The 25998-nt window shown below is 32.0% G+C and overlaps 1 protein-coding gene across 1 annotated transcript; it reads right to left on the bottom strand.

The window, feature by feature from the left end:
* Positions 1–20987: 20987 nt before the first annotated feature.
* LOC133878934 (probable CCR4-associated factor 1 homolog 11) lies at positions 20988–22369 on the bottom strand. The gene is made up of 2 exons (XM_062317497.1): positions 22120–22369; positions 20988–21931 (listed from the first exon to the last, which is right to left on the bottom strand). The coding sequence occupies exons 1-2, from the start codon at positions 22367–22369 to the stop codon at positions 20988–20990; spliced, it is 1194 nt and encodes a 397-aa protein (XP_062173481.1).
* Positions 22370–25998: the final 3629 nt, after the last annotated feature.

Below are 25998 nucleotides of genomic sequence, written 5' to 3'. Positions count from 1 at the left end.
GTCTAGAAAAAAAAATTTGCAGACGGTTTTTTTGAAACCGTTTGTAAAAAATTTATTATGGACGGTTTGATTAAACCGTCCATAAAATTCTAGACAGTTTGAACTAAACCGTCTAGAAATTTTCATTTCTAGACGGTTTCGGTTTTGGATGAAACCGTCTAGAAATTTATAGACGGTTTCATCCAAACCATCTATAAATATTATTCTTAGAGAATTTTTATGGACGGTTTGTTAAAAACCGTCCATAACATTTCATTTCCAGACGGTTTTATAAGAAACCGTCTATAAATATTATTCTTAGAGAATTTTATGGACAGTTTGTTAAAAACCGTCCATAACATTTCAATTCCAAACGGTTTCAAATGAAACCGTCTGGAAATTTTTTTCCCCACGCCATGTCATCAATCCGCGTAATGCCTCCAAATTTTACCACATCCATTTGATTTTTTTACCAGCCAAAGTCACAACCGTCCATTTCATTTGACAACCAAAAAAAATTGTACATAAAAATTATAAACCCAGTTGGCCTAAAACATCACAACCGGCCATCATCGATGCTCACGGATCTGCAGTCACATTTCAGGGTGAGAGTGGTGACGGCATCGCGAATCAGGAGAAGAGGGAAGGAATCATAGGGAGGAGATCGATCTGATTGGGCGTTGAGGGAGAGATCAACCTGATTGGGCGTTGAGGGAGAGATTGACGGTGACAGCTCTGTCCCTCGATCCGGATCCACCTGCTACCCGGCCCACGGTCCACGCCTCAGTTCCCTAGTCCACTCTTCCCGGCCTTCCGCCGCATCTCCACCCTGCTCAACTCCCACACCCCTCCAAGGTCGTTCGACCGCTGCGTCTTCGTCATTGACGGCGACGGCCCCTCCTGGCCCTACCCCAACAAAGCCAACGACTGGATCTACCCTCCCTTCCTCGGCGCGTATCCCGCCAAAGGTAGAGCGGTCCCGCTCAAACCCAAGCAAGCCCGAGGCGTCGAATTCGAGCCGCTGTGGCCATTCGATCGACGTGAAATTGCCGAATAAAACACACCGTATTACATCTCCTGCTAATCCGTTGTTGACGCCCTGTTTACTTTTTCATTACATAATTAATTAATTAATTATATTAATATAAAGAAAAAGGGAACTGAAAGCAAAAAAAAAAAAGAGTAAATTCTGGACGGTTTGGACAAAACCGTCTGGAATTTCGGACGGTTTTGTCCAAACCGTCCAGAAATTATTTTAGCGACTCCATATTTTAGACGGTTTTAAACCGTCTACAAAAAACCGTATGGAATTGATTCCAGACAGTTTTTTTTGCATTTTTGGACAGTTTAAAACCGTCTAGAATTTGCTTTTTTTTTTTTTTTTTTGTAGTGTTTGTTATTTATTATTATCAATAATGCTACATATCACATAAGCATTTAATAAATATCCCACAAAGTTGAGCCGACAAGGTCTTGCCGTCATTGTATATATATATATATATATATATATGGAAAAAATATAAAAAAGCCATATAAACTAAAAGTTGATCTTAAAATATTGCATATGAAATCTATTGACTAATTTTAATAAAATCTTTATCCAAATTATGTTTTCATTCGATTTAATCAAGGTGTTTATAAATAAAAAAGAGTTATGCTTTCATATATCTAAAATGGTAGGAAAAAAAAAAAACTACATATTATATTTGATATATACACCAGATTATAAAAATATTATATCATAAACATGGGCATTACTTCTTTTTAGATTTATTAACCAAAAAATTCATACTGATATATAACATTATCAATCCAACGACCTACGACAAAGAACTGTGAAGGTGGACAGCCAAGATCTGCCCTAAAAAAAATGAGGAATGCTAGACATCCAAATACTTTTTTCTAGAATTTAATTTCAACCTGATGTGTCACAATCACACGAAATCTATCATTTTGGAAAGTGTGCCACAATTTCATAGGATTGTGACACATCAGGTTGGAACCAAATTCTGGAAAAAAAATGTTACGATATCTAGCATTTCTCCTTCTTCTTCTTCTTTTTTTTTTTTATTTTTTTTATTTTTTATTTTTTTTTATGGCATTTAAGAAAAGAAAAACATTAATGCTCAGTTGACCGTTGGTTATTAAAATTTTCTTTTATGGTTTTGTTCTTCAAACGGTCATGGGCATTTGGTTTTTTTTTTTTTTTTTTTTTTTTTTTTTTTTTTTTTTTTTATCATTCACACACAAACACACATATATATATATATAGTGTTGCAAAATAATTATTTCGAGGCATGAGGCTATATATTATATTATTAGTTTTTTTTACAAAGAAAAATATTTTTTGGAGTCCGTCATCCACTTTGATCGGATCTTCGTTATTAGAAGTATGTCCGTAACGAAGATAAACGTTATAGTCTAATTCTGAAAGGTTACGGGTCAAGAGATCCAATCACACCGAATTATATATTTCAAGAGGCATGAATTAACATTTCAGGACAACACTCTTTTGTAATTTTATAGCATTATGAAATTTTTCCTTGTTTTAATTTTCATCACTTATACTACATTTATTTTATATTATTATTTCAGATTAATATGGTCTATTATCAACAAGAATATATTCAACCAATTATTTATGTAACAGTAATTTATTTAATTGTTAATTGTCAAATTGATATTATTTTATTTCAAATCAGAATTTTGTGCACCATCCAAAATTATGACCAAACTTTTTTTAAAAAAATAATGCTTGATCCCAAAACTTCTATTAATTACGTTATTGTTAACATCTTACGTTACCATTTATGTCAAATTTAACAAAAAAAAAATGCATCAGTTACGAACACCTGGACACCGATTACCCAAGATGTGGCCTTTTTTTAAGGTTCATTTGTCTAAATATCCCTAAATTTTTATTTTCATTTTTTTAAAAAGAAAAGCACATAGAAATGTGTCCCCAAAAATGGTATTTACTTTAAGCTAAATAGTTCCTTTTAATTTGTATTTTTTTTTTCAAAAAAAAAAAAATCATAGATTTTAAAATCGCACTTTTTAAAAATGAAAATCCAAACCAACCTTAGTTTAATCTCCCATTTTTGAAATATTTTTAAAATGAAAATTTAAAAATATTGTTAAGTGGTAAAATCACAGTTCAATATTTAAAATCTTGTATTTTTTAAAATGCACCCTTATATGCTGTTTGGATGTGTATATATATATTTTATTTTATTTTCACATTTTCAAATTCACATAGACATCAACAAGTTGGAAATGAATTATTTTTTGTCTTTTACAAAAGTGAAAAAGAATTCAATCCATATTTTCTACTTCTAATGAACTACTTTCCCTTTCACCAAAGCAGAAATAAACAAACTTTCTCCAAAATAAATCGTAGGAAAGAAATACTCTCATGTTATTTATATATTTTTCATTTTAACTACCTACTCTTTCAAAGCATATGCATTCTGCTCAACTTTTCTATTATCATTTTCGCTGTTCACTCTAACTATTCTTTCTCTCATAATTATTGAGAGAATCTTTGTGATCACTAGCACCCAACAACACGGGCAGTCAGAAATATCCCGAAATTTGATGCTTCTGGGATGCTTCTGGACTTTTTGTGAAATCACTTTTTGATAGACCTTAACCATTATATATATGTCAATGGGCTTATAGGAATTAAATAAGCAAATTTACCAACTATTCTAGAATGGAACATGTTTTGCCTTTATGCTTCCCCAAAAACCTACCATCTAACCCTTGTCTTCTCAAGAAAAATTTAACTTTTTGCCTTTCTAAGAACTAATTGCTTGAAATACTCCAAAGATATGTACCATATAAAACATTTGGTTTTCACCCCCTACGTATTTCCTTTGCAGCCTCAAATTTAATAGTCTCTCTATTTGTTAATGTCCAAATCCAACTAAGTTTAATTTTTTTTAATAAAATAAAAAGGTGCATTGTTAAACAAAAAGAGTAATGTTAGATGTATTAAATGGATATTAAGATGATATGGAGTTTATTAATTAGAAATGATCAAAACAATTAATAAAAAAAAATGCTACGGATACTAATGAATAAGCTCCAAATCATCTTAATATTCATCTCTTAGTAAAAGAATTAGTATCTCTAACATTACTCTAAACAAAATTGCAAAAAGTAAACTGTTTTAAGATTGTTTGGCAAAAAAAAAAAAAGTGGCAACTTGAAAATGGAAAAAATTTAGGCATTCAAATCAAATTTAATGGGTGTATATTAAAAAATACACAATTTTAAATATTGAACCTTTATTTTACTAGACACTTATAATTACATTTTTAAAATTGCATTTTGAAAATGGTAGACTAAACTAAGATTGGTTTGGATATTATGTTTAAAAAGTGCAATTTTAAAAGGGATGATTTTTTTAAAAAATTAAAAATAGAACACAGACTTAGGTTCTTGTCCCCGACTCCCCTGAGCATTCCCAGTGGGCTTAGGAAATTTTCAACTTCATATTAAAATTGCTAACAAATTTACTAAAAATTATTTTCATCCTATCCAATTGTGCAAATTAAATGTAAAATGCATTTGTAAATAGTGTAATATGAGAAATTGTGTTTTAGTTAGAAGCTAGCTGTATTTAGTTTTATGATGAATTTTGTTCTTAACGTGTCAGATGACGAATTCAAAAAAATCTGTATTTTTGACATATTAATATATTATCTAGCAGTTGGATTTACTACCGTTCCCATCTTTATGTCCCATATTTTATTAATGCAAGTTAGAACCCAAACTAAAAATAGTTTTGGATTTTTTTTTTAAAAAAAAAACTAGTAAGTGCAGGAACTATGCTTCATTTTTTTGGGATTAAGCAACTATATATATATATATATATATATATATATATATATCACCAAACTTTTTAAAAATTAATGCTTGATCCTCAAACTTCTATTAATTACGTTATTGCTAAACATTTTATATAACCTACCATTTTCGAAATATTTTCAAAATGAAAATTTAAAAATATTGTTAAACGTATAATAAAATTAGGGTTAAACATTTAAAATATTGTGTATTTTAAAATGCATTTGATTTTTTAAAAAAAACATTGTCCTCAAATTTGGTTTTTCTCAAAGAAGAAAACGATAAAACCTGCAGCCTAAAATTATTGAATGCTTTGGTTTTGAAAGACTTGAATGACATTAATTAGCAAGATTCATGTTGTTGTCTTTAAGTATATGGCAATGAGTAAAAATGACGTGTTACTAAAAAAAGTAAGAAACGAGAAACGTACAGAAAATATAAAAATAAAAAATAAAAAAAACTAAACTGTATTTAATAAAGCATACAATATACATAATATACATTATATCATATAACTTTATTTTTATTATTTCCATTTCGTAATTAATTAGAACACTTAAGAGGTTATTAGTGTTGATGAAATGTCACTTCATATTATTTTTTTTTCTTTAATTTTTTTTAAATGAATTAAAAAAAAAAAAAAAAGACGTAAATAGGTGATATGTCGTTGCCTGTTTTGCTATTTTGACATTTGAGAGAGGATCATCTAAAATCACCGCATTTAGAGTAATATAATCTCACTAGATTCTGATTAATTTATAGATGTTGTAAAATTAATGAAAATAACAAGACAAGATAAAGAGATTGTAAATATGAAACTAGTTCTTCAGGAACTATGTATGATTCTTCTCTATATTTGTGTGTTTTACAAAGTATCCAATACTCCCTTTTATAGACATAGAATCATAGTGGGAGGTTAAGGAATAGGAAAGGATAGGACATGAATTAAAAGGCTATATCAATGTATTACATGAATGTTATGGAATTCTAAAAGATGACATGAATGTGTAGAATTCCAATAGATGAAACTAAATGGTCATCCACCAAATGCATGAATGCATTCATAACACTCCCCCTTGGATGACCATACACTAAGAATATGCCTCGTTAAAACCTTGCCAATGAAAACCCAGTGGGAAAAAAAAAACCTGTGGCGAAGGAAAAAGAGTACACTATTCTTGTGTGTCATCGTATGCTTTAGGATTGCCTCATTAAAACCTTGCAAAGGAAAACCCAGTGGGAAAAACCTTAGCGAAGGAAAAAGAGTACAATCAGCATAATCATTTTACTCCCCCTCATCAGGATGAAGAGCTTCAATTATTTATGATGAAAGATCCTTGAGTCGGCGCATTCCAATGTTATTCACCAACTTCTTAAATGTTGCAGTTGGTAATGTTTTGGTAAATAAATCTGCTAAATTGTCACTTGATCGTATCTGCTTCACATCAATATCACCACTCTTCTGGAGCTCATGTGTATAAAAGAATTTTGGTGAAATATGTTTTGTTCTATCACCTTTAATGTATCCTCCTCTGATCTGTGTGATACAAGCAGCATTATCTTCATATAATATTGTCGGGCTATCTTTGATTGTGGATAAACCACACTTTTCTTGAATGTGTTGAATTACTGATCTTAGCCATATGCATTCCCGACTTGCTTCATGAATTGCTATAATTTCTGAGTGATTTGAAGAAGTAGCAACAAGTGTTTGCTTGACAGATCTCCATGAAATAGCAGTACTTCCACATGTAAATAGATATCCTGTTTGAGATCTACCTTTATGTGGATCAGAAAAAAAAACCCGCATCTGCATATCCAACTAACTGTGAATTTGAACATTTTGGATAAAATAATCCCATGTCAGTTGTTCCACGAAGATAGCGTAGAACATGTTTAACCCCATTCCAATGCCTTCGAGTTGGAGCAGAACTGTATCTTGCTAGTAAATTAACTGAAAATGCTATATCAGGTCGTGTGCAATTTGCAAGATACATGAGTGAGCCAATTGCACTAAGATATGGTACTTCAGGACCAAGAATTTCTTCGTCATCTTCTCGAAGGCGAAAAGGGTCTTTTTTCACATCAAGCGAACGAACAACCATTGGAGTGCTCAAAGGATGAGCTTTCTCCATGTAAAAGTGCTTCAGGACTTTTTCTGTGTATGTTGATTGATGAACAAGAATTCCATTTTGAAAATGTTCAATTTGTAAGCCAAGACAAAATTTTGTCTTCCCAAGATCTTTCATCTCAAACTCATTTTTTAGATAAATGGCAGTTTTTGTGAGCTCTTCTGGAGTCCCGACAAGATTTAAATTATCTACATAAACTGCAATGATAGCAAATCCAGATTCTGATTTCTTAATGAAAACGCATGGACAAATTGGATTATTCTCAAATCCTTCTTTCAATAGATATTCACTAAGACGATTGTACCACATGCGTCCGGATTGCTTTAACCCGTATAAAGATCTTTGTAGCTTGATAGAATAAATACTTCGGGATTTTGAATTACATGCTTCAGGCATTTTGTATCCTTCAGGAATTTTCATGTATATATCATTATCAAGTGATCCATATAAATATGCTGTAACCACATCCATTAAACGCATATCCAAACTTTCTGTAACTACCAAGCTAATCAAAAATCTAAATGTAATTGCATCCACTACAGGGGAATATGTTTCTTCATAATCAATACCTGGTTTCTGCAGGAAACCTTGTGCAACAAGTCTTGCTTTATATCTCACAATTTCATTTTTCTCATTACGTTTTCGTACAAATACCCACTTGTATCCAACAGGCGACACACCTTCTGGTGTTTGGACTACAGGTCCAAATACTTCACGTTTTGCTAGTGAGTTCAATTCTGCCTGAATTGCTTCCTTCCACATTGGCCAATCATTTCTACGTCGACATTCTTCGACGGATTTTGGTTCAATATCATCATTACTTCTGGTAATGTCAAATGCAACTTTAAATGAAAATATGTTGTCGACAACAATTTTATTTCTATCAAATATTTCTCCTGTACTTATATAATTTATTGAGATCTCATTATTTTCAGGTACCTGTTCCTCTTCAGGGGGTAACTCTTCAGGAGATTCCTCTTCAAGAGGTTCCTCTTCAGGGGATTTCTTTCCAGGAGAATTTTGTACAGAAAGTTTGGATGGATCAATTTCCGTTGCCTGTTTTGTGGGTAAGGCCTCTTCAGGAGCGCCGATTTCATTTCCTTGTGCTTTTCTCTTCCGGGGAATCTTATCCTTTGCACCAATAGGTCTTCCACGCTTCAGGCGTGCCTTAGACTCATTTGCTGCTGTATTAGTTAATTGTCCTACAGGAACTTCTATCTTTGCTGGAGTATTAGCAGCTGGAATGTGAGACTTAATTATTTTCTTGTTGTCAGTAAATGCATCCGGCAATTGATTTGCAATACTCTGTAAATGAATGATCCTCTGAACTTCTAGTTCACATTGATTTGTACGAGGATCAAAATGTGATAACGTCGAATTATTCCAAGTGATTTCTTGTCGTGCTTCTGGCAACGACTTTTCTTTCCCTAATGATGGGAATATATTTTCATCAAAATGACAGTCTTCAAAACGTGCTTTAAAAATATCACCAGTTAAAGGCTCAAGGTATCTAATAATAGATGGAGAGTCAAAACCAATATAAATCCCAAGTCTACGTTGAGGTCCCATTTTAGTGCGCTGAGGTGGAGCAATTGGAACATATACAGCACAACCAAAAATGCGAAAATGAAAAATATTTGGTGGTTGACCAAATGCAAGTTGTAAAGGAGAATATTTTTGGAAAGATATTGGTCTGATCCGAACTAATGATGCAGCATGTAATATTGCATGTCCCCAAGCAGAAACAGGCAGTTTTGATTTCATAAGCAAAGGTCGAGCAATTAACTGAAGTCGTTTAATAAACGATTCAGCTAAACCATTTTGAGTATGTGTATGAGCAACAGGATGCTCAACATTAATACCGATTGACATGAAATAATCATAAAATGCTTGAGATTTAAATTCACCCGCATTATCCATCCGAATAGATTGAATTGGATAATCAGGGAATTGTGCCCGTAATCTAATTATTTGGGCAAGAAGTCTAGCAAATGCAACATTACGAGTAGAAAGTAGGCAAACATGTGACCATCTAGTTGATGCATTTATTAAAACCATAAAATATCTAAATGGCCCACATGGAGGATGAATTGGCCCACATATATCCTCTTGAATTCTTTGTAAAAATGATGGAGATTCAAGAATTACCTTAGAAGGGGATGGTTTTATTACAAGTTTACCTTGAGAACATGCAGCACAAGGATAATCACTTTGTAAAAGAATCTTCTGGTTCTTTAAGGGATGCCCATGAGAGTTCTCAATTATTCGACGCATCATAATTGTTCCCGGATGTCCAAGACGATCATGCCAAAGCATAAACATCTTTGGATTAGGGCACTTCTGGTGCATCACAACATGTGATTCAATTGTTCTTATTGTTGTATAATACAACCCGGAAGAGAAAGCAGGCAGTTTTTCCAATATGAGCTTCTGGCCCGAGATTATTGAAGTAATATAAAGATATTCTTCACTGCCTTCATTAGTGGTTTCAACATGATAACCATTTAGACGAATATCTTTAAAACTGATTAAATTTCTTCTAGATTTAGAAGAATACAAAGCATCATCAATACAAAATTTTGTTCCTTTTGGCAATATAATATTTGCTCTTCCAGAACCTTCAATTAGGTTTGATGAACCTGATATTGTATTGACACTAGCTTTGTTTAATATTAAGTATTGAAAATATTTCTTATCTCTAAGAATTGTGTGCGTTGTACAACTGTCTGCTAAACACAAATCTTCACCAATCATCTTTGAATTAATCATTCCATCAGTATGGCCCATGCCTCCATATATAAATGAAATAAATTTCATTAATCAAAATAAAATAACAAAATAAAATTAAAATTGACAACATAATGAAAACATATATATATTACTACAAGATTACTGTGATTAACAAAATTCATTTTAATCCACTTTTCTTTCTCTTTTATGGATGCTTGATAGGTCGATCAGATGTTTAGGCGTACGGCAGGTACGCGACAAATGTCTTTTCATATTACACCTGTAACATTTATCGATCTTAATAGTTCTTTGTAGGTTTATTCTGTAAACCTTTGTTTTTATATTCTTTCGTCTCAGTGTGGTTCCACTTCTGGTGGAAATGAAAATTTCTTTTGTAAAAATTATGAGTACGTTCCCATTGACCTCTATAATATATATATATTCTACCACGTCCACGTCCACGATAATGGTTTCCTTTATTACCACAAAATGAGGTTCCATTTGCTTCAGGAAATGGTGTAGAACTCGTTGGACGAGATTGGTGATTTTTCATTAATAGCTCGTTGTTTTGCTCAGCCACTAGAAGACAAGATATTAGTTCAGAATATCTTGTAAAATTACACTCTCGATATTGCTGCTGCAGGAGCACATTCGAGGCATGAAATATGGTATATATCATCATAAGTGCACAGTTTTAACTGTGAGCTGATTTTAAAGAGTGCAACTTCAGGTGCATCCAACAATAATGAGCTTTTTGGGATGATAACTGTCTTCTGGTACTTGTATCTCTCCCTCAAATTATTCCACAAGGTCAATGAATCTTTTATTATAAGGTACTCATTTTTATTTAATTCATCATGTAGATGATAGCGAAGAAAAATTATTGCTTTAGCGCGATCCTGCAGGGATGCTTGATTTTCATTCATTGCTTTATCACGATCCTGCTGTGATGTTTGATTTTTATTCTTAATAGTATTTCCAAAATTCATAACATCAATATTCATAGCATTATAAAATGATAACATTTTAGTTCATATTAATCGCACATGGATCATAAGATTCATATGTTTTAATATGATTCTTAAAACAATAAAAATTTCTAAGCATATGTTAGAATGTTAATTAACAAAATAGATAATAAGATTACTAAATCTTAAAGAGGCTTACAATGATTGAAGAATATCCCACGGATAGCTTTTGATGTTGAAGATCAAAAGAACACAACAACTGGCTAGAGCTTCGTGCTGATAACGTGTTGTAAAATTAATGAAAATAACAAGACAAGATAAAGAGATTGTAAATATGAAACTAGTTCTTCAGGAACTATGTATGATTCTTCTCTATATTTGTGTGTTTTACAAAGTATCCAATACTCCATTTTATAGACATAGAATCATAGTGGGAGGTTAAGGAATAGGAAAGGATAGGACATGAATTAAAAGGCTACATCAATGTATTACATGAATGTTATAAAATTCTAAAAGATGACATGAATGTGTAGAATTCCAATAGATGACATATATTTTATAATTAAAAAAAACAAAAAAAATCTACGGTGTTTAGATTTATTAGTACGATTTTTATGGGGTTTACGGCAACCTACAGCTAACAACGTTTTAATTGGATTGAGAATCCCAAACAACGCGGGCATAAACAACTATCTCAAGTCAAACTCATTTACTATTAAGAAAGATAACGTTGTTATTAGTTGGGATTCTAATCAATCCAATTAAAAATTGAACTTTTGGATCGGTCCTTTAGGGTTAATTAATCCAATTAAAACGTGTGGATATATGCAAAAATCCCATCGATCATGAACTCGAACAAAAAAAGTAAAAAACAAATCAAGACAAGAAATTAAAATATTATTTTGATGATATCTCAAACAAAGTTGAGAAAGTTAACCAATATGCTACAACAAAATTGCAAAAAAAAAAAAAAATTACAATTTTTTCCTAATCACTGTATTGATCTCTCTAGGCAAATAACGCATCCCAGTCAGCATCCCGAAAATCTTCCAATGGAGGAAGAATCGGCAGATCTCCACCCACTGGCGGCAGATCTCCAACCTCTGGCGGCTGTAAGCTAATGATGGTTTCTAAATCAAAATTAAAATCAGAGGGATCACTGGACGGTAGACAGCCCATGTAGGTTTCCAAATCAGTCTCCGCTGGGATCCATATTGCCTGAGGCGCTGGACATTCAACAATATTGCAGCAAACCCTCTTTCTCTGATGAGATTCCTCCTCGAAGCGTCTTTTGACCCCACTTGATGATTCTGATCCTTTCTTTTGAAGGGTAAAGAGAACACAGTTGGTACCCTGTTGCTCCCCCACGAGGGAGAACTCGTGCATGATCCAGTTTGAGTTCTTCGTTGTCGAGCCCTCTTTTACATTGAAATTGAAGAGTTTCCTGGCCCCGATAATATCACCCCGATTATCATAAATCTTGACAGTACAATTTTCATGCCAAACCCCACAACCGGCTGTTCGTGAAACACGATTTTTGCTTAGTTTCTTCAACGTGGTGAAAAAGTAAACCTTCTCCTGATCGCCGCAGATTTCCCAGGGTGGCTTTTCACCGTATAGATCACAATCGGGGATGCCATCCCAGGAAAGTTCTTCGCCCTTGACCTTCTTCACCAAGTAGTGGCTTATGAGCTCCTCATCGGTGGGCATGAACCGAAACCCTAACGGCAGCATCGCACGCATAACCTCCATCAATCTTTCTTAACAAGGATTTCTCTCGGTACGTAAAATGGAAATCTAGGGCAAACCAGAGGTTTATTTGTAAGCCTTGCCGCACCGACCGACGTACCTAAAACGATAATTGATCATTTTTTTTTGAAAAAAATCAAATAAAGATAACAACATTCTTTTTCTTCCATTCTTTTTATTTGAAAAAAATCAAATAAAGCTAAACGTTTAAGTAAGGCAGTACCGCATTGCCCTGTACAACTCGGCCTATTTCTTCCATTCTTTTTCGTTGCTGTTGAAGACTAGATTGTTTCATAGCTGCCCCCTGCATGCGTTGTGGGTGTACCGGGCCACGGCGGAAGAAAAAGAAGAATGAGAGGACCGGAGATTATTGAAGTTGGTTCAGATATCCTCTTCATTTCCATGCGCTTCCTTATCGTGCTAGTTAATGCATTGAAATTGAAGAAGAAGAAGAAGAATGAAGCAAACGAGGAGTTTCTTTTGGGAACAAACACAGGGCTCGAGAATGACGTACAGGCACAGAGAGAGCATTTCGAAAACATAAAAAGTTTTCATCGAGCTCATAAAAAAATAACCATTTTTCATTTTCATTGGGATGAACAAAGGAATCTTACTATCGATTAGGTAAGTATGTAGGTGTTTTGCTCATATTTACTGCCCACTCTAATTCTTATGTCCAAATCCAACTAATTTATTGCATCGTTAAACAAAATTGCAAAGTGATCCGTTTAAGAGTGTTTGAAAAAAAAAAAAATGACAATTTAAAAATGAGAAAAAATCTATGGCGTTGTTTGTGTATTCGATTTTTTTTTTTTATTATATTTTACTCATGAAAACCAAAAAAAATAAAAACAAATTTTAAAAAGATATTTCATTTCGATATTTTTAAATTATATTTATAAAATATATTTGACAGTATAAAATAATGTATTTAAAATTCTGAAATTATGTTTAGTTGCTAGTTGTATGATAGTGTATTTTCACAGAAATTCATGTTAAAAAATTATTTGAGTTATGAAAATTAGTTTGAAAATAAAAATTAAAAATTAAAAAAAATTAAATAATTGTTTGGATTGTATTGTAGACTCATTTAGTGGCAACAAATTATTAATCTCTTACAAATACAGGGTCGTTAATTTTGATTTTTAAATGTTCATAAATAAAAACTGGTTTGTCAAATTAATTCAAATAATGTAATCTAAATAATACTTAACTGATAATTAGCATAAATAAGCTGGAACACATTCCAAAAAATAAAAAAGAAAAAAAGAAAAGAGAAGAAGAATTAAGTTTAAATACAACATCTAACTCGCTCATAAATAGAGCTTAATTCACAATCAAAATGTAATTAACAAACCAAATTTAAACTTAAAATATTTAATTTCACATGCATAAAGACTAAAGAGATAATCTAACCCCCTTATTCAAATTTTATCAACAAATTATATTATCGGAACAAAAATATTAATAAATAACTTAAACACTTAAATTACTGCCAAACAACTTAATAATATAACATTAAAAATTCATCATTTTCACTATTACATTTTATTTCTATTATATAATAAACATATAACAATTTATTAAATAATAACTTTTTGTTTTGTTTTTAAGGTGATACTAGGAGCAATGCTCAAGGGTGTCATCACTGTCATGAGATCCAACGACCACAACTAGAAGGAACTACAAACAATCTCAAAGGGTTTACCATCAAATCAAATCTTTGCCTTAGTCCAACTAGTACCACTGCTCAGCCTCTTTACTAGCTGGACGGCTCCGATTGATTGATTCTACCTCTCTCCCTCCACTCAGATCCTTTCCCTCCAAATCCCTATCTCTCTGCCTTCTCACTTCCTCTTACGTGGGTTCTACCCGTCATGCCCACGTCACACTCCCAAGACATCCACTCCTCCCCCCAATACGCATTGTGTAATCAACACGTGGGTCCAGGGACAGCCTAGGGAAAATGAAAAATAGTAATTTGTCCAATTTTATAATTAGCTCCTTGCCTCCTAATTAAACAAATGTTATTTCACGATCCCCAAACTTGTATTAATTACGTTATTGATGTTAAATTACCCAATATGTGCCCTTGTATTACGTTATTGTAAAATATTAAACGCGTTTTTTTTTTCTCTCTCTCTGTACGAACCATAAAGTAGTGGGAACAAACACAAAGCTCGAATATATAACTGAAAAAAAATAAAATAAAATAAAAATGTGAACCGTTAAAAATGAGTGCAGCTTTTGAAGTCGAATATGAGAAATGATCCATACACTCATTTCTTACAACAGCCCCACAACAAGTTGACGTGGCTGGTAATATTTTATTATTTTTTTTGTTTTGTTTTCATTTCTTTTTGTAAAAAAATAATAAAATATTACCAGCCACGTCAGCTTGTTGTGGGGCTGTTGTGAGAAATGAGTGTAAGGATCATTTTTCGTCAGATATCGGGATATTATACCAAGAGTAATGTTTCTTACACAATTTTTGTACAACTTTTACACAACTCTAACAACTTCTCTTACTCTTATACCAAAATTCATGCAAAGGAACAACCACTCTTATCTTGACATGTCATAAGACACCCACGTGTAGAGCTGACATGTTTGTTTCTTATACAATTCGCACAAAAAATGGTTTGCATATATATATATATAACTTTTTTCCATAATTATCTTACAATGTTGATATAGTAGTTTCAATTAACTCTTAAAGTTTGTTTATTTGTTTTTAATAATAAATGATTTAAATGTTAGTTGAGACTGTCAAATTAATATTATAGGACAGAGGTACAACTGAAAAAAAAAAAAATTACGCATTCAAATCGAATTTAAGGAGTGCATTTTACAAAACACAAAATTTTAAATGTTAAAACCTTTATTTTACTTGACACTTAATTATATATATATATTTGCGTTACATGTATTATTGTTTTTACTACAAGTTTTTAATAAACTGATATCACATCTTTCACTAAAAAGTGTGTTGTCGCATGATAGTCTAAAAGTCATTTCCTACATTCAAAAATCGACCTGATAATCTATGTAATATTTATTATTTTAGTCACTAAAACATAGACTATCACATGATAATTTATGTGACATTCATTTTTATATGGACTAATGCAAGAGATAAGGACGAAATTAAGAATTTCACTTGTTGGGAGTCGGATTGTATTGAAAATTATTTTACAGGCCAAAGTTAAAAAAAGAAAGGCTTAAAATATTGTTCTTAACAAATTTAAAGGCATTTTTTTAAAAAATAAATAAATATATATATTGTGTAGGTGACCGGATGGGGGTCATGGCTTCTTCTAGCCCCCCTTGATTAATCGAGGTTCATGATAAAATATTACATTTTTATTTTATAATCATTCCACCAATTCTTATAGTTCTAGTCCCTTACATTTTTTTTTTCTTATATTTTTTAATTTTTATATATTTATAGTTTTTTTTTATTTTGCATATTTTTATTTTTTACAGAATTTATTAATAAAAAGCAATTTATTATTTACGCATACCCAAAAATCATTCAGAACATTTTGTTCCACACAAAATTTATTACAAATCAAATAAACTACTTACACTGATTTTAGGTTCCTAAAAAAAAATTATTCTTTTCATTATGATAATAAAAATAAATATTGGTGGTAGAAAAAAACCAATAAAGGCACTGGAATATTCCAAAAACTTCAACAACTCGGAGGAAAAAATAAAAACACTCTATTAAGGTAATAAAAAGTGAAAAATGAGGGGTTGTTTGGAAAACCTTTTCCCATTTTTTATTTTTTGAAATAATAATAAAAATTGATTAATATGATATAAATCGTAAAAGCAAAATAAATTTTGAATTTTTTGTGAGAGAAGAGTGAAGGAAAGAGTAAAATAAATTTTAAATTCTTAGCGAGAGAAGACACCAATCAAGTAATTAATAATTAATACCTTTTTTTTTTGGGATGCTATGTCTTACATAGCCTGCGCTAGAGAGAAAAAGAAGAAAGAAGAGAGGTGTTTGAGGAGGAGGGAGGCTGCCTTCCTCCCCCTAATTGTGTTTCTCTCCTAGTCCTTCTAGAGCCATGGAAAATTTTTTGTTTTCCCCCAGACTTAGATCTGGTGGAGCTTTTGTTCTCCTAGTCCTTATAGAGTTATATAGCTTTGTGTCTCGTAATCCTTCTAGGGCAATAGAGCTCTGTGTTTTTTCTTGTTTTTGATTTCGTCAGGCATGAAGGCTAACAATAGACATCTCGTAGGGAAGCGGCCTCTCAGTATATTTCATCGGCCAAAGTTTGGCTAAACTTTCTTCTTCTACATCTACTTTTGAAGCCAAATCTATGTTTTTTCGCCGGTTCCTACAAGACACCCGCAGTTTCTATTCCGACATCGGATTGTGTTGGGTGCTTTTCTGTTTTCTATAGTTGTTTTTGAAAGTCTATCTATTAAATTTGCAGATTTTACTAGATTTTTTTATAGCTTGTTAACTAGATCAACCTCAGGGGCAGAGTCATGTTTTAGGCTTCTTTTTTTTTGGGGGGGGGGCCAAAACTAAGTAAATAGAAAAAAATAAGGGGTAAAATTTTAATTTCTTTTTAGCGGGGGGCCAAGCCAAATAGTAGCTCCACCCCTGACCAACTCTCTTTTCTTTGTTATGGGTGCTTTATTGTTAAAGAGTGGCCAAACATATGTCCTTATAATATTTATTTATTTGTTGGCAGCACCAAAGTCAAATTTTTTTGCCTTAATGTGTAAGATGTCGATGTGTCTCTATTTATTGTATTTGTCATCAGGCCTCTTCATATTAATGCATGGTAATTCTGGGTATTTTGTTCAAAAAAAAAAAAGTAATTAATAATTGAGCTGATCACCATGAACATAAAATTAGGATCGATTATTAAACAAGCTATACTCATATATAAACTCGTATATATATTTGCATTACATGTGTTATTGTTTTTACTACAAATTTTTAATAAACTGATATTACAACTGTTACTAAAAAGTGTGTTGTTACGTGATAGTATAAAAGTCATTTCCTACATTTAAAAATCGACCTGACAATCTATGTAATATCCATTATGTTAGTCACTAAAACATAGACTATTATTTAGTAATTTATGTGACACTCATTTTTATATAGACTAATGCAAGAGATAAGGACAAAATTAAGAATTTATCTTGTAGGGGTCGGATTGTATTGAAAATTATTTTACAGGCCAAAGTTAAAAAAAGAAAGGCTTAAAATATTGTTCTTAACAAATTTAAAGGTATTTTTTTAAAAATAAATAAATATATATTGTGTAGGTGGCCGGATGGGGGCATGGCTTCTTCTAGCCCCCGTTGATTAATCACGATTCATGATAAAATATTATATTTTTATTTTATAATTATTCCACCAATTCTTATAGTTCTAGCCCCTTACATTTTTTTTTTCTTAAAGTTTTTAATTTTTATATTTTTTTAATTTTTTAATTTTGCATATTTTTAATTTTTACAGAATTTGTTAATAAAAGCAATTTATTATTTACGCATACCCAAAAATCATTCTGAACATTTTGTTCCACACAAAATTTATTACAAATCAAATAAACTACTTACACTGATTTTAGGTTTCGTAAAAAAAAAAATTATTCTTTTCATTATGATAATAAAAATAAATATCGGTGGTAGAAAAAAACCAAAAAAGAAACTGGGATATTCCAAAAACTTCAACAACTCGGAGGAAAAAAAAAACACTCTATTAAGGTAATAGAAAGTGAAAAATGAGGGGCTGTTTGGAAAACCTTTTTCCCATTTTTTATTTTTTGAAATAATAATAAAAATTGATTAATATGATATAAATCGTAAAAGTAAAATGAATTTTGAATTTTGAACTTTTTGTGAGAGAAGAGCGAAGGAAAGAGTAAAATGAATTTTGAATTCTTTGTGAGAGAAGACACCAATCAAGTAATTAATAATTAATACCTTTTTTTGGGGTGCTAGGTCTTACGTAGCCCCTGCCCTAGAGAGAAAAAGAAGAAAGAAAAGGGGTGTTTGAGGAGGAGGGAGGCTGCCTTCCTCCCCCCATTTGTGTTTTTCTCCTAGTCCTTCTAGATCCATGGAGATTTTTTTGTTTTCCCCCAAACTTAGATCTAGTTGAGCTTTTGTTCTCATAATCCTTCTAGGGTTATAGAGCTTTGGGTTTCATAGTCCTTCTAAGGCTATGGAGCTTTGTGTTTTTTCTTGTTTTTAGTTTCTTCAAGCATGAAGGCTAACAATAGACATCTCGTAGGGAAGCAGCCTCTCTGTACATTTCATCGGCGAAAGTTTGGTTGAACTTTCTTCTTCGACATCTACTTTTGAGGCTATATCTATGTTTTTCCGCCGGTTCCTACAAGATACCCACAGTTTCTAACCTTTGGCTCAAGCCAAAGAGTAACTCCGCCCTTGATCAACTCTCTTTTCTTTGTTATGAGTGTTTTATTGTTAAAGAGTGGCTCAAAAGTCTGTCCTTATAATATTTATTTATTTGTGGGCAGCACCAAAGTCAAATTTTTTTGCCTTAGTGTGTAGGGTGTCGACGTGGCTCTATTCATTGTATTTGCCATCAGGCCTTTTCATATTAATGCATGGTAGTTCCGGGTATTTTGTTAAAAAAAAAAAAAGTACTTAATAATTGAGCTGACCATAAACATAAAATTATGATCGATTATTAAACGAACTATACTCATATACGATGATTAGAGCTTCATGTCACGGCCGAACTACACTCAAAGCTTTTAAATTATCATCTAATTTGGAGTGTCTTCCCAAATTTTTAATTTATGAAGTGTATTGAATTAATCTCCCACGCATTTACAAAGTCTATCACGGTGAGAATTTTTCGTTAAATTAAACGGCAAGAGCATCACGTGATATAAAATATCTATTATACCCTCATAAAATTTGTAAAATAGAAATATACCCTTATTTTTAAGAAAAGAAAAAATTTCACTAGGAGGTAACCCATGGCCAGCCGTGGGAGGTTTTTTTTTTTTTTTTTTTTTTTTTTTTTTTTTTTTTTTTTGTCTAAACTTTTTATCTTTCGCAAGATATTTTGCACGTGACCCATTAGTTAGGATTTAATAGAAAATCCCAATAAAATGAAACATTCACTTCCCCATTTGGCCTAACTTCTTGTGCAGCCATTATTCAATTTTCTCATTTACATGGTAATTATTTATTGCAGGATTTTGTTACTTCGCCCTTGGTTTGACCGGGGCAAAAAAAAATTTACACAAGCCGGGAACTCGACACAAACCCAACACGAAATTAGTGGATTAGGGTTAAGGGGACTCACTCATTTAATTAAATGGATCAAGTTAGGTAGACTTATATAGTATTATGTCTATAACTCGGCACGACCTAAACCCAATAGACGACATAAGGGCTAACATTTTTTTGACATCACACATGATTCAAATACAAAATTTTGTAGGGTAGAGTTGAAATGTCTATCCTATTTAATTAAATGGGTCGGATTAAAATTGACGTATATAGTTTTGAACTCATATATATACTCCGATATGACCTACACCCGACGTGAATATGAATTTTCATATAATCTGTGTATATATCTTGAGACGAAAATGTCATTGTAGAACTTTGCTCTCTTGGTGCTTCTATGGTCAACAAATCTTTTCTTGTTCTTTTTTTCTTAATAATTAGGCATGGTTGTTCAAGCATTGTTACCATTGAAATGCAAATATCTCTATTGCGGGTGCAAAAAATTGTGAGACTTATAATATGATGAACTTGAATACTTTGACTATGACAGAGTACACCAATAAAAATAGAACAAACATTTAAAAATTTACAATTTTTTCCAAATCCAACAAATCTTAATTTTTTTAATAAAATAAAAAGTGGGTTGTTAAACAAAATAGCAAAAAGTGATCGTTCAAGAATGTTTGAAAAAAAGAGTGGCAATTTGAAAATGAAAAAAATTTTACGCATTAATCAAATTTTTAATGTGTGCATTTTAAAAAATACACAATTTTAAATGTTTTCTTAATTGTATTTATACTTTATTTTTATCACACAAGAGTGTTGACAAATTTTTCCCTCATAAAAATCAAAGAACCATTGAAATTCTTGAAGTACGATTATGAATGAAACCGCTCCATACCCTAACTTCACATCCATCACAACCAAAATCCGTCGAACCCCATCCACAAACAGACCTACCAGACATCAAAATTTTAATTCCTTTCGATCAAACAAAAAGTGAATTGTTAATCAAAATTGAAGAAGGTGATTCGCGTAAGAGTGTTTAGAAAGAAAAAATAAAATGGCAATTTTGCGTTACTTAAACTGGCTGTTTGTCATATTAGGTGGTGGGTTATGGTTTAAGAGATATCTGCTTTTGGTAATTGTTGTCTTAGTTTCCTATTATCGTAAGTAGCTAGTTTCCTAATTAATTTTCTTTTTCTTTTCTTAAAAAAACAAAAAACAAAAGAAATAAATCTACAACCAAAAAGCAAAAACACAAGAAACGTAAAAAAAAATTCACAAGAAAATATATACTAAATTCAGTAAATTGTATTTAACAATGCATAAATCATACATAATATCCACCATAACTCCCTTGAAACACTCTTGGACCACAGTTTATGGGTTGCCTGGAGTAAGGAATGCTTAGACAACAATTTTCAGGATGCATAACGTAAATAATCTTAGGAAACTTTGGTGCAGTCAAGAGTCTAGTGTCAACTTCCAAGCCGTAAAGAATCAACTGAAACTCAATAAAAAATTTTCCAAAGAAATGTACATTTTTCAGTTTCATTATGGTCTGCAACGTTAACAGACTGTCAGACCCAGCTTGGTGACACGACCCAGCAACCCGATCCACCCCTAAAGCCTTGGCTACCTTCTCCACCCCTCCATACAGTCCATCACACATTCTGATTATATTTTTAATATCAAATACCCTGTACCCAAATAAATGTACCACTAGACCCATAAACTTCATCAGATCAAACGGCAGTTCTCGCCCGATCAAGATTTTGATCAAGTATCCAAAATCATAAGCTCCGTGGAAAGTTGCCCAAGTGATGGTCGGATTTCTTAAGAGACCAGAATTTATGATTAGCCTCGCAAAATCCACAGAGTTTATACCCATTTCTCGATTTTTTTGGAAGTCAATTCCCTGCCGCTCCAGTAACGCAATAGAGTCCGGATTGAGAAGATCAGTCTCCTTGTTGAAGTCCCTAAAATTGAACTGCCACACAAGGCAAGAATCCCCGTTTGCATCGCACAGAGCCAAACCCAGTTGAATAATCTTAGTTGCATCAACGTTGCGCTTCATGGATAGGTAATTCTCAGCGGGAGACAGTTTAGAGTGATTGCGGCAGGGAGCAGGGAAGACGTGGCCTGGGAACTCAGTGTCCAAGGCGACGAAACGATGATGGTGGAGAGCTCGGCCGATTTCAGAGAATTCTTGTTCGAGGTTGTCTTGCCAAACATCACGCACAACGATCGGACGGGGAGTCTCCATTGCCGTTGCTGCAAAAAGCATAACGAGTGATTTGGATTTTGGGGTTTCCTATTCCGACGAATGATTTGGGTTTTAGGGTTTCCTATTCCCTTTTTATAACGTTGGATCCCACCGGCTTTCGGACATTTCCAGGAAATAGCTGGATTTATTTTTTTTTTTTTATTTTTTTATTTTTATTTTTTTGTGTCCGGTTCACTGCTACTCGGAGGGGTCTGAACCGGTGTGTCCGGTTCAAGCTTTCTCATTCCGGCTGTGCCTTGATTCGTGTAGGGTGACCGGCGGGGACCGGTGAGCCCACCGTGAGGGAAGGCTTTAAGGAAGAGTTTTGAAGTGGGGTTGACGGGGAGCTCCTCCGAGTCAGTGGACGAACCGGTCAGCCTCCGGATTAGCTCTCTGAAGGTGACGATGGTTGTTGCTGTTGGCGATGGTCGTGAAGTCATGGCCATGGTGTTGTATTTTTCCATTTTAGAGAGGGAGAGAGGGAGAGAACGGTGATTTGTTTCGCAGAAGAAAAAGAAGAATGAGAGAAGAAAACTGAAGTTGGTTCAAAATACCCAAATCAGCTATAGTTGATGGCTTGGTTCAAAAGTTAATGCATTGAAATTGAAGAAAAAGAAAAAGAAGGAAGTAAGAAAAGCGTTTTCTGTGTACGAACCATATATAAGGTTGTAGTCAGCCATGGGAACAAACACAAGGCTCGAGAATAAATATGACAGGCACAGAGGTACAACTGAAAAAAAAATGGATTTGAATTGCCAAAAAGTGCATTGGTAAACAAAATAGCAAAAAGTGATCGTTTAAGAATGTTTGAAAAAAGAAATTACGCATTCAAATCGAATTTAAGGGGTTCATTTTTTATTTTTATTTTAAAAAAAAACGATTTTAAATGTTGAACCTTTGCTTTACTAAATATTTAATTACATTTTTAAAAGTTGCATGTTGAGAATGATAGACTAAATTAAGAGTGATTTGGATTTAATGTTGCATGTTGATTGAGATTTTTGCTGACGTCGCCAGCGTCTTGGTTTTGATAAAGTGTGGATGTGGAGAACGTGACTAGGGTTGTGCTTGCAGTTGCAGAGCTTTTTACCATTGATTCTTTTAAGCGTTTTTTTTTTCCCAAATTTAATCAATATGATTCATTTTTCTTTTTTTTTTTTTAAAAAAAAAAGTAAATTACACTTCGGTCTCATCAACTATCATCCACGTGTTACTTATTTGTATAAATTATAATCCAATGCAACTTGAATATTATTTTGAAATTTCGGTGAAAATTTTCTTCCTCTGTTTAAATTAGTCATTTAGCTGGATTAAAAGAAAAAAAAATGTGGAATGATTAAATTATCCATTTTATTTAATGTGAAATAGATAGTCTCATTTTTAAATACCCTTTTATATGGATTTTGTTCATCCTAGTCCCTAGACAACGTTTTAAACATTTTATGGCTGAATAAATGTATAACGAACATGTTTGTGAATGACAATTTGGTCATTTCACATGTTTTTTTTTTTTTTTTTACATTTAATTTAACAGTTGATGTATCGAAAGGAAGTGAATTGACATTGAAACTTCGAAATAAGATTTGAGTTGCACTAAGTTGTCTGTCATATAATTAAAAATAATAGACTTTATTTAATAATTTCTATTTTTATTTCTATTTTTGTTGAGCAGCATATGGATTCTTATTTAAGAAATAAAATATTAATAAGAGTGGATAGCTGAGGCGGTTTGTGATCCACATATATAGATGATGAGATATTAATAAATAATGTTTCAAATTCTTCAAACAAAACCAGTGATATAAAATATTTTTTTATTTAATATTATAATCCAAGGCGGGACTTTGAGTTGATTTTTATTTATATATATGTAATATAATTAGATATCCCACAAAAAAAAAAAAAAAAAAAAAAAAAAAAAAAAAAAAGCTTTAGGCACGGAGATAGGTGGTGGCCGTCCGTGGTGGGGGCTGTACTTTGCCCACTTCTATTATCAATGGTAAAAAGCTCACAAATTCGGATTTAATGGGTGCATTTTAAAATAATCACAATTTTTTTTTACTAGAGGCTTAATTACACTTTGAAAAGTACATTTTCAAAATGGTAGACTAAACTAAGAGTGGTTTGGATTTAATGTTTGAAAAGTGTGATTTTAAAAGGGAAGATCTAAAAATATATTTTTAAAAAAATAGAACATAGACTTAGGTTCTTGTCCTCTAAGCATTCCTAATGGTTAAAATAGTTAACGAATTCATTAAAAAGATTTTTCATCCAATCTAATTATGCAAATTAAATGCAAAATGCATTTGTAAAATAATATATATGCACATGTTGGTGTATGTTGCACTATTCACATATGTATCTATTTTTTTATTTTTTCTCTCTCTTACAAAAACTCGTTCACCTCATAATAATATTCTCATATATATATGAGAAATTGTGTTTTAGTTAGAGGCTAGCTAAATTTAGATTTACGAAGAATTTTGTTCATAACGGAGAAAAAAACAAGTAAAATAATATATATATATATATATATATATATATATATATATATATATATATATATATGTGTGCTATATATATATATATATTTTACTTTTTTCCAAAAGTAAAATATATATATTATTTTCCAAAAGATTTTCGTTGAAAAAGCAATTATGCTTTCGCTTATTGCGAACAAATGGTACGCAGCAAATCTAGTGCGAACAAATAGTTGCTTTTTATTTATTTATTTTTTTTATTTTAACATGTCTACACAGGATGAAGGAAAATTCAAACTAATGACCTCCGTTTCATAAAGCGTAATTTTTAATCGATTAAACTACCTTTTAAGAATTGAACAAATAGTTACTTTATATTTAAAAAATTGAACCAAAAAGTTAATTTCTTACTGAATTTTCAACAGTGTCCTCACATTTCTTTTTATTTTTTATTAACGCAAGAAAACGATAATTAATTATTGAATGCTTTGGTTTTGATTTTTGAATGACATTAATTAGCATGATTCATGTGTTGTCTTTAGTTAGTATATCAGGCAAATGAGAACAAATGACACGTTATTAGTTAATTAAAATAAAAATTGTTTTTATTAGTTAATTGAAAGTAGACCCTGACCCCTACGTAAAAGTAAATTAAGCACTCACATTGGATCATGTAAAAGCCCCTCTAAATCTATAATAAATAACAAACTCACAAAAACATTCCTCCATTAATTATCTATCCTAAATCTAAAATAGAGTTTTGGTAGATTTGTGAAAAGTGCAACTCTATAAGTGGAGTTGCACTATTCACCAATCTATCCATTATTTTATTGTTTTCTACATACAAAAAGTGAAAAAAGTAAAATGACAAAAAGTAGAAAAGAGATAAAAAGAATAAAATAAGAGTAAAAAAAAGAGTATAGAGTTAAGAATAGATAATCGGATGGAGTGTGCCTTTTAAAACCCATTAGCTAAACTAGATTAAGTGAGTTTTGATTAGCTATTTTAGATTGAAACATACACAATCCAATGTGAATACTCTAACACGAACCTCTCACTTGTCAATTCATGTTCCCCCGTCAATGGAGAAAGTGTATAAAACCAGCTCAAATGTGTGAAATTACGCTTCCCCATAAACCAACCTTCACGTCTACTCATTTCTCAAGAAGGGATATGATTGGCTCACAACCCCTTTGCACAACTCCCTCACAATTCCACTTACAATAGTATGGGACCCACATACATGGGCTCTACACTATTGTGAGTGAGGGTTGTGATTTTATCATTTTCCTCTCAAGAAATGTTGAGATTCTCCAGGGAAGGGGTTTACCATGTCAAGTAGAAGAGACTGCGAGCCCAAGTTGTGGAGTTTGTAGAAAAATAAGAGAGTTTTTGACTGGTTTCAGAAAAAATAACTATATATATATTTTTATCTATTAGATTTTTTTTTATTTTTTTATTATTTTTATTGAATGCTTGGTTTTGAAAATATACGAATACGTTCTCCAACTAGAATGACATTAATTAGCATAATTCATGCTGTTGTCATTAGTATATGGCTATGAAAATAAAAAAAAAAATAAAAAAAGTGTATG

This window comes from Alnus glutinosa, chromosome 10 (assembly GCF_958979055.1).
Source record: "Alnus glutinosa chromosome 10, dhAlnGlut1.1, whole genome shotgun sequence".
In the NCBI taxonomy this organism is placed as follows: domain Eukaryota; kingdom Viridiplantae; phylum Streptophyta; class Magnoliopsida; order Fagales; family Betulaceae; genus Alnus; species Alnus glutinosa.
This window is presented reverse-complemented; position numbering and strand designations above follow the sequence as displayed.